General features: G+C 55.1%; 5 protein-coding genes across 5 annotated transcripts; 3 read left to right on the top strand and 2 right to left on the bottom strand.

The window, feature by feature from the left end:
* Positions 1-2226: 2226 nt before the first annotated feature.
* CONPUDRAFT_26328 (uncharacterized protein) lies at positions 2227-2752 on the top strand (the record flags this gene model as incomplete). The annotated part of the gene is made up of 2 exons (XM_007775878.1): positions 2227-2327; positions 2380-2752. Coding segments are annotated over 2 exons (474 nt in total), but the record flags the coding sequence as incomplete, so codon positions are not given.
* A 515-nt stretch (positions 2753-3267) lies between these two features.
* On the top strand, positions 3268-4096 carry CONPUDRAFT_65852 (uncharacterized protein; the record flags this gene model as incomplete). The annotated part of the gene is made up of 2 exons (XM_007775920.1): positions 3268-3379; positions 3429-4096. 2 exons carry the CDS (start codon positions 3268-3270, stop codon positions 4094-4096), a joined length of 780 nt encoding a protein of 259 aa, XP_007774110.1.
* A 1992-nt stretch (positions 4097-6088) lies between these two features.
* CONPUDRAFT_77330 (uncharacterized protein) lies at positions 6089-7792 on the top strand (the record flags this gene model as incomplete). The annotated part of the gene is made up of 6 exons (XM_007776211.1): positions 6089-6428; positions 6483-6700; positions 6770-6962; positions 7011-7085; positions 7136-7390; positions 7449-7792. 6 exons carry the CDS (start codon positions 6089-6091, stop codon positions 7790-7792), a joined length of 1425 nt encoding a protein of 474 aa, XP_007774401.1.
* A 545-nt stretch (positions 7793-8337) lies between these two features.
* CONPUDRAFT_159152 (uncharacterized protein) lies at positions 8338-8724 on the bottom strand (the record flags this gene model as incomplete). Its single annotated transcript, XM_007776210.1, has 1 exon — positions 8338-8724. The coding sequence occupies one exon, from the start codon at positions 8722-8724 to the stop codon at positions 8338-8340; it is 387 nt and encodes a 128-aa protein (XP_007774400.1).
* An 89-nt stretch (positions 8725-8813) lies between these two features.
* CONPUDRAFT_159151 (uncharacterized protein) lies at positions 8814-9218 on the bottom strand (the record flags this gene model as incomplete). Its single annotated transcript, XM_007776209.1, has 1 exon — positions 8814-9218. One exon carries the CDS (start codon positions 9216-9218, stop codon positions 8814-8816), a length of 405 nt encoding a protein of 134 aa, XP_007774399.1.
* Positions 9219-9540: the final 322 nt, after the last annotated feature.

The following is a 9540-nucleotide window of genomic DNA, read 5'->3' as shown; positions in this document are numbered from 1 at the left end:
GATCCGATCCTTCCGGTTCCCTCTCGCTTCCGCTTCTTCCTTCCCTCCCCCCTCCTCCCCCCCCTCGTCGTCGTCCCCACCGTCTTCGCCGTCCTCGCCGTCCTCGCCGTCCCTGCCCTCCCCAGTCTCCTCGTCAACGGTCATCGCATGCCGCCCGGACCCCTCCACCGCTTTTCGCGCCTACCCTCGCAATGGAGCGCCCGCCTCAGCCCCAACATGGCCTCTAGGCTCCCAACCTCCATCCTCCCGCCTGTCTCTCCCTTCCCCCGTCCCTCGCCATCACCTCCACCTGTCTCTCGCACCCACGTCCTCCTCGCGCGTGGCTCACCACTGTGTATCCCCTCCTTCAATGCCCGGGCAACCATTTTCACCTGACTTCGCGGACCACCGCCCTTCGGCCGCAAGCCGGCTATACGCACCGGAGTGACATTCCGTCTATTGTGTCCGCTCTCCCCTTTCATCGATCCCCTCGCCCATGATGTCCCTTCCGTCATCGTGTCGTATGCAGCATAAACGTACCCTCAACCAACTGTAAGTCTCATTTATTCTCTCTAGATGCTGTTAGGCAGCCGGGCTCACGCAGTGGGATAGGTATGGCAATCCGGATTTCTCACGCGGCACGTGTAGAACACGAAGCAGGATTTGTACTCCGCCAACACATCATAATTCATCGCATCCCTGGCGCCAATCACTCTGTTCCTCCCTCTCTACCCATCCGATGGGGCCCTCACGCAACAAGGGCAACGGCAGCGCCCTCTCAACAGGCGTCACGAAGTTTCCGGGATCCAAGTCACGCGGGCGGGCGAAGGCGAAGGATCTCGACCTTCAAGCTATCGACAACTTAGCCCATCGGCGTCATGAGCAGTACACTGCGAGCATTCAAGGTAAGAGTATAATTCAGTGCTTTTTATTTATTTTTCTGACGGCGGTGAAGGTCTTGGCGCTGAGTCTACTCAGCTTCTTGAGAGTGGGCCGGCTTTCGAGCAGAGTACCATCGATCCGGTCCCATCTGGATGGGACCCCGGCACAAGTCACGATGGCGGCTGGGAGGACGTGCCCATGGAGGAGGATGGAGATGAGTCAGCATTCCTCGACGCGGTGGAAGACATCGCCTACAACAAGTACGTGCTCAACTTCTCTAGAAAAATCTGTTACTTCTACTTACTTGCCCAGGTCGACAAAGGCATACGATAGTCGCACGTGGCAGCAACGGCTGCAGCGTGTCGAAGACAACTTCCAGCCCCTCATTCCTACCCTCACCGCCGCTTACATCAAGTGGCGGTATCCCAAGCCCGACCAACCTTCATCTCCGTCACCCCCACCTAATGACTCCGATACCGCTGAGTCTGCGCCGCCCAACTCGGGTCAACCTTCTTCCTTTGATACCGCCCAGCCTTCTGTCCCTGACGACTCCCGTCCCCCGTCTTTCAACGCCGAGGCCGACTCATCGCATCATCAATATGATTTTGATATCTCCGTCATCAATATATACTCCATGGACTCGGTAGCGCATATCCCCAGTGCTGCGGACATTGCGAGCCCCGTCGAGGCCCTCATCTTCTGTGGGTACCTCGCGGCCAACCCCTATTTCCCCTCTCTTGCCTTCTCCCTTCGGACCCTTGAGCTATATCGTTGCATCCGCCTGCGGAAGCCATCGTTTAGTATTGAGGCATTCGCGAAGGTCATATGCGATCTCTACCAAGTACGTTTTTGTTTTGTTATCATCTGGAACTCTATTAATGCTCTATTCTAGCGACCCTATCATCGGCGCTATCGCACGGCCTTGTCTGAGGTCTTCAATGTTTACCTCATGCTCATTCGATGCGTCGACGATCAGGTCAAAGAAGCGCTTGGTCGCAACCAGCCTGATTGGCGGGCGCGCAATTCCTGCCCTGCATGCACCTATGAGGTAAATGCCATCGTCTTCTCAATAACAATTTACTGATGTCCGCGTAGCTGAAGGATGAGCCGGCTCTCAAGTATCGTCGACTCCTCGCCTTTGACGGCAACAACTCGCTCTCGCGTATGGCAGCCTTTGGGAATCGCCAAGCCGGCGATCTCAGGGAGTTCAACTCCGACTATTTCCTCGACCGCGAGTATGTTGATCGCTTCGCCAACGATGTCCGCTCTGCCCGCGCCCCTGGCGACCCTCCATCAGAAGAGTCGCCACCCGACGCCGTGGCATCGTGCACGGATAGTTGGAAGGCGGCGGCTGCGGACGCGAAGAAGAAGAGCTGGGGAATCTTCGACGAGACGGGGATCTTTGCATGTGCGTGCAGGCATGGCTTTATCGTATGGATAGCGGATATGGTGCGGAGCGGAGAGTTGTACGTTTTTCATGGACTTGATAACACATTTTGTATTCATACTGTATATTAGGTTCAAGTATCCACTTGCCATCGTCAACAAGTCCCTTGACACCCTCGGAGACCGCCTACTCATTGCCTTCGACATCGGCTGTAAGCTTGCGACCACGATTGGCACAAGCTCCATTGCTGCCAAGTTCAAGAAGTCCGGATCCCGGATGTGCGTGGACGCATTCCACGGTTACACGCATAATTACTCGTGCCAGGACAAGAACCACCCTACCGGTGTTGAGGGTGCCGGCCTCGAGGACTTCGGCATCATGGAGCGCATATTCAGTCTGTCCAACAATCTCGCCATTGTCGTCCGCTATTCCTCCGCATTCACACGTCATCAATTCATCGACATGTACTTCATTCAATGGGATCAAGACCGGTTCCAGAACCTCGGTAACGCTTTGTATCGTGGCTATGTACACGCCCTCAAGATCCGCACCGACGAGCGCGGCGCCCTCGAGCAGGCGAAGCGATCCCTCAACGTATCCGACGAAGACCTCTGCACATGGAGATTGGAGCAGACCGAGTACTTGAAGACCAGCGGCGAGGAGTCTGAGTATGATGTGTACGCTGTCGCGTACGTGGAGGTTTTGCAGCAGCTGCGAGATTCTCAGTGAGTGGTAACCAGTTCCCATCACTTTACACCCCTGACCTATGTAGAGCATCTGCCGAGAACGCGGCGAACGCGTTTTTGCATTCCATTCCGGCTAGCTACCACACCTCCTCATGGTCGCTGTCCACGCCATGGACCACGTCGACCTACAACACGCAGTCGCACAGCAATCGCCTCGACACAACGCGGCGTCTAACTTCGCAAAGACGCGCTGAGCTCGAAACCGAAGCCATCGCCTTAGAAGTCAACATGGGCATCTCGCGACGCTGGCAACCATCTGATGCAGAATACATCATGGCTGTCCAGTACATTCACAACCGCAAGTACCACCAAGCCCTGAACAACCTTCAGCGGCTCGTGGTTCTCCGTCTCATGGAGCTTCATAAGCTCAATATCGCACAAACCGGTACGTTCTCGCGCGCCGTTCAAAACTTTATCATTAACATCGTTTCTAGGTTACAAGATGAGAACCCACATCGCGAAGTCGCTCCAAAACCGATGCAAGGCGATTCGAACCGCCATCAAGGTCTACAACGACACCGCGCACGCGATCGGGCGCCCCGCTCTCGAGTGGTCCAAGGTCTCGAACCACTCCTTCCTCGAGGAGTTCACCCTCTTGCACGAGACCCGGAACGATATCCGCGCGAGGGCCTGGACACAGCCGGTCATGCGCGAACTCATGAAGCAGTCGCTGCGGGTGGAACGTGCGGAGGAGGAGATATTGCGCTTGAATGTTGAGGTTCGTCGTCTCCATACTGCGATCGTCGACGAAGAGCGGGAGTTTGCCCGGGTTCTCAGGGACCTCCAGCAAGCCGGTAACCCAATCTATGGTGCCGTGCTGGAGTCCTGCGAGCACCGGATGCGTGTCAACGCGTGCGTCATGCAACGCTTGGAGGACATCTTCGCCCTTAGCGGCTTCACGGGCTCGTCGGAGGTCGGCGTTCGTCTCGGGTCAGATGTAGATTCATCTACATCGCCAGCTGCGACGAGCCGTCTGCGTGGCGAAGCGCGTGGCGAAGCAACCCCTGGTGATGATGGGGATGCTCACGAGCCCGACGACGATCAGCTACAGGAGATTGGTAACTTGGTGGATTATATCACGGACTTGGAAGTTGGCAGTTAGTATCTCTGTAATGTATTACTTGTCGCGCATTAGTTAGTGCTTAGCAATGTCATTCCTACTTCCTCTATTTTTGTGTGAATTATCAACCGTACGAATCTAAGAAACAGTGATGAATCTATGTTGAGATAATTGGCTGGTGACTTAAAAATACGTGCAGAAGTTGGTGATTTGAGTTTTGTACAAGTGACCACGTTTCGCAGTACGTCGATTGGTGTGCTAAAATATAACTTCGTCTCACGGAAGTTAGAGCTTCGATCTGATGGAATCCTCAATGCCATGATGCGTGCAGCATGTTGTGTGCGTGCACTGGTGTGCGCATCAAACATGGTGATCAGTTGGCGTCTCGCGGCAAGCTGTCAATCACCACTTAACGGCGTGACCGCTCACATCTCACTAGCACTCCTCACTCCTCACTCCTCACTCCTCACTTTGTATCCATTGCTGATGGCCAACGCTGACCCCGACGCCAATCTCAAATGCTACGTGATAGGTGGTCCTAACCAAGGCTATCGGAACAAACGGTGAGTAACGACAATCACAATGCTGCCACATATCTCACAGGTAGCATCAGTCCTTTCATCGCTGCTGGTCGAAACACTCCCCCCTTCCCTCTTGCTATATACCACCGGCCTTCTTGGATGGCCAGCGACCTTTACGTTACTCGCATGTTTATACAAGAAGACTTTACTCCGTCCAGCCTCCACATTGACAATGCTGTTAGAATTCTCCGATGTCTACAACACTTTGAACCTCTCGCGAACCATGACAGGTTCTATCCTGTGGTGTACGGGCAACATGTGGGGATATACACAACTTGGTGAGTCCTTGCCTTTCTCCGAGGCTTTCTTACAACTGGTCATAGGGACGATATGGCACCCGAGGTCAGTGGGATAGACTACGCCCGCTTCCAACGCGTCCCGACGCTGAAGGACGCTCTCGTGTTCATGGCCACCAAGGGCAAGATCCACAACGTCGATATGCTTGTCGCCGCGATCCACCCCGCTCCCCTCTACGAACTGCAGGCTCCTCCTTCCCCTCCTGCTTCGCCGGCACTTGCTCCGGTGAGGGAACCTAGACAGGGACCTCGTCGACACAGGGACCAGGTGCATCAACACTCAAGCACTGTTGTCGGTACGTCCTCATCCATAGCTTATTCATTGCAAGGTTCTTAACGTGTCTAACGTGTCTATCTCTTCAGATTCGCTGGCCAGTGACCTTGCTACTGCTCTGGTCGTCCATGTGGTCCCTCCAACCCCGCGTCCGTTGGCCGGCGCTGCCAGCCAGAACCAGGCCCGCCGCTCCTCATCTCGTTGTTCCTCCACTACTCTTTCGACTGTTTCGACTCTCTCGTACACGATCCCAAGCGTTCACGCTGCCCCTCGCGCTGCCCCTCGCGCTGCTCCTCATGCTGCTGCTGCTGCCGCCTCCGCCTCACCCCAATCTGCTCAGCACCCTCTTCCTGCTGCTCAGGGACCTATCCCGGCGGAGCATCCTCAACAGCCACACCCCCCGCAGAGGGTCTATCGTCACGAGCGTTCGCTTGCAGGTATCATCAGGTCATACTCATCTGCCAATGAAGTTCCGCCTTTGGTGGACGCACCTCCTCCTCATCTTCTCCCTGCGCCAGCACAGGACTATATGGAGGCTCAGGGGCTCACTCCCGCTGCACGTTGGTCTGTCGTCTACGCTTTCCAAGACGCGTTCACTGCTCAAGACTTTGTGGACTATCTCGCGGATCGCGGGACTGCTGTAGCTGAGGCAATGTACCTGTTTGGCCTCATAGCCGGCGTTCCCGAGGGTTCGGAGTTCTAGTTGGATTGGCCTCGGCTGTTGCGTCGCAGCCCTTACTCGCTTGTTGCTCATGTTATTCAGGTTTTTTTTGCAATATAATCTCCCGGAGTTCGCCGCAGTCCTCACAACTAAATGCTTATAAGACGGCATGTTTTTTTCTTCTTTTCTTTCCTTGTCTCTCTTTCTCTCATTCCTCTCGTAATGACTGTCTCGATTCCCCGTTACCTGCTTGCCGCAAAGCGCCCCCCTCGCAGGCCTGTGCGACGCGCCTTCGCGAAGCCGAAGCGGACTCTGACCCCACTCGAACGGGGTAGGCTCCTTGAGCAGCGCGCTACCGCCAAGCAGGAGTACGAAGACGCGCTTGAGGCTTCTCGAGCGGTCATCATGCAGGAGGCCGTCAAGCTACAGGGCCGCTTTGGTAAGCATAGCATCGAACATTACTACGAGGCCATCATGCAGTCGTCGCGGATCAAGGGCACGAAAAGGCGCCTCAACCGGTGGAACGCCCACCTCTCTAAGGAGTTACGGACTTTCAACGACTGTAAGTCTTTGCTGCTCGGGCTTTTGGTTTCTATCTAACGACCTATTTGCACAGCTATTCCCGTTGACGGCGAGCACAAGACCGCCTCCCAGTACGCGAAGGAGCTCAAGGACGACTGGAACAACATGTCGGAGGAGGAGCGCATCGAGCTCACCAAGCAGGATTGCGAGGAGCTGGAAGAGATCCGCGCCAACAAGACTGTTGCCAAGCACAATGTCAGGTTCGCCGCCTGGCACGACGCGACTGCCACGCTTAAGGAGGCGGCATCCACGGTACGCACATTTGTTTTATCTTCATTATTTCTCGGCATTTTATTCGTTTGTTAACCACTCAATACTTAGCTTGATGACTTAGCCGCTCGCGCTGGCATCAAGATACTCCTCATCGGTGTTCGGAGCGACAACACCCACATCATGCGACCCTTCATTCACACCACCGACGACGACGTCGAGACGCACTTCCATATCATCACGAAGAACACTGTTGAGAGGTTTGCCATGCGGCTAGAGGCATGTAGCGTCTCTGGTTTGACGGGTGAGTAGCAGCCTTTCGTCGTCGTCACCTAGCTTATCAGTTGTATAGGCCTTATCTCAAACTACAAGGACTCTTTCCTCGCGGTGAAGCGAGAAATCGTCGGCTTAGTGAACAAGAAATTATGTAAGTGATTTTTTTTGTCCTCCTCGCGCTAGTGTTTACGAAACTCATAGGTGACGCTGCCGGTGTTCCCTTCAAGAAGACTCCATACTCCAACTTCGACGTTGCCGTCACGGAGAAGTACGGCATCATCGTGGACAACTGGCCCCTCCCTGTCTTCCAAAGCCCCTCCCTCATTGGCTCCATGACTGAGCTCCGTGTTCTCCTCACGGCGTTGAAGACGAGTACAACGAAATTCCGGAAGCTTTCTCAGGAGGAGTGGAGGGCTTGGGAGAATGCCCGGTTCAATCGGGCGATGGAGCAAATGGGTAAGTTTCCGATCACTCTTGTCGCCAATGTTATTGATGGGCCATCAATATTATCAAGGCCCCACTGACTCGGCTCAGGAACCTGAGCCAGCCATCGCCCAGAGTCCTTCCTGCGCCAACTCTGCCTTCTCGCCCATTCTCGCGACATCTCCAGTATCGACGCCGTCAACTTTCCCTGCTGCAGGTAACAACTTTGCTGTACCTACTCTTCTCCCTGATGGTTCTACTCCCATGTCGGCCCCAATGTATCTGCCCCAGCAGGCTGCATACCCGATCCCTAGCAACCCAGCTCCTGCGGTAACATTTGAGTTTGTTAATAGTATTGCCGGTCCAATGGGCCATCAATTTGCCAGTCCGGAAGATGGCCGCCGCCGCCGTGGCAGAAAGAAAGTAACCGCATGAACTTGGCACTTCAAATTGTCTTAGCATTTACGAACTCTAGTCTTACCAGTCTTTATAGTTACTTTACTCAGCTGTTATTATAGTCTGATATCTATGTATTCGAACTTGTAATTATGATAGACTGTCCCATTCAATAGACTTTGTGGTGTGTCAGCATTTGGAGATTGATAGGTTGGAGCTAAGACTTGGCAAAGTCGGCCCCGAGCTAGACCCGAGCTAGGCCCGAGCTGTCAACTCGCGTAGGACTCGGACTTGGTGAGTTTTCATAATGGCGATATCAACAGCGGAGTAACTATGATGACGTGTATGTATGATGACATGTCCACCTTGTGAATTCCTTACCAACAAGCCTAAGTACAATACTATACCAATCCTCCTACAAGAACTTGAAGGTTAGAGTATGCTCGCAGACTGACTAAGGTAAGCATAGAACATACCGACTACCAACGTACGTGCAAGGCTGAACGTGATCGCATATATGTCACCGGGTGAGCTGTCGGGTTGATGAGGATAGTAACCGAGTAGTGAAGACATTTGAAACTTACCTAAGGGCCGGTGTGCCAATGCCGAGCGGGAGAAAGAGGCCGTGTGATGAGAATGCCGAAATCCGGCAGTGCGAGTGTTGGCGCTGGGGCCAGAGCAATAGAGTTGGTGGAGAAGGGTCCCTGCCCGGATGCCTTGCTGAACGAGGTTGAGACGAGAGGACAGCGGCGACGCCGAGCGTGAAGGAGCTGTGAGCGGGGAGAGGACGGCGGCGACGCCAAGCGTGAAGGAGCTGTGAGCGAGGAGAGGAGCTGTGAACGGGAAGGCTTGCCGAAGGCAGTACCTCCGGCGCAAATATCCGATCTGCGGCTCAAGAGCGGGTGTTTGGAAAATGAGGTGGGTTGGAAATCGAGGTGGCGAAGAGAGCCGTGCACAGCAATATGCCGCATGCGAGGCGAGAGGTACCGAAGGCAGATAGATGTGGCGAAGGACGAGGGAGGGAGGGAGAGGCCAGGCCGAAGGGCGGTGGTCCGCGAAGTCAGGTGAAAATGGTTGCCCGGGCATTGAAGGAGGGGATACACAGTGGTGAGCCACGCGCGAGGAGGACGTGGGTGCGAGAGACAGGTGGAGGTGATGGCGAGGGACGGGGGAAGGGAGAGACAGGCGGGAGGATGGAGGTTGGGAGCCTAGAGGCCATGTTGGGGCTGAGGCGGGCGCTCCATTGCGAGGGTAGGCGCGAAAAGCGGTGGAGGGGTCCGGGCGGCATGCGATGACCGTTGACGAGGAGACTGGGGAGGGCAGGGACGGCGAGGACGGCGAGGACGGCGAAGACGGTGGGGACGACGACGAGGGGGGGGAGGAGGGGGGAGGGAAGGAAGAAGCGGAAGCGAGAGGGAACCGGAAGGATCGGATCGGGGACAGCCGGAAAGGAAGGACATGTCATCAAATTCGGGGGAACGGGCTAATTACAATAATAACCGAGCGTACATACGTGATATTGATGACGTTGCTAAGAAAAGGCGGCGGGATTCAATGACTAAGCGAGGGCGGAGGGAACGGCGGGAGGGCGGCGGCGGGAGTGGGGCGGGCAACGGCGAACAAAGGGCTTTGTCGCTGGAACGGGGCGTGGGAGGGATTCGGAGAGATCCGACTGATGAAGGGACTTAGTCAAACTCCTGGACTCCGTGCCTGGCATTGCCGAGTCTTTCCAGAAACAGTCTATATTCCATTCAAGGCAAAAGAACCGAAGGTACCTGAGGTGAGTG

This window comes from Coniophora puteana, assembly GCF_000271625.1.
Source record: "Coniophora puteana RWD-64-598 SS2 unplaced genomic scaffold CONPUscaffold_16, whole genome shotgun sequence".
Classification (NCBI taxonomy): domain Eukaryota; kingdom Fungi; phylum Basidiomycota; class Agaricomycetes; order Boletales; family Coniophoraceae; genus Coniophora; species Coniophora puteana.
Note: the sequence above shows the minus strand (reverse complement) of the source record. Positions and strands in the feature narration are given on the sequence as shown.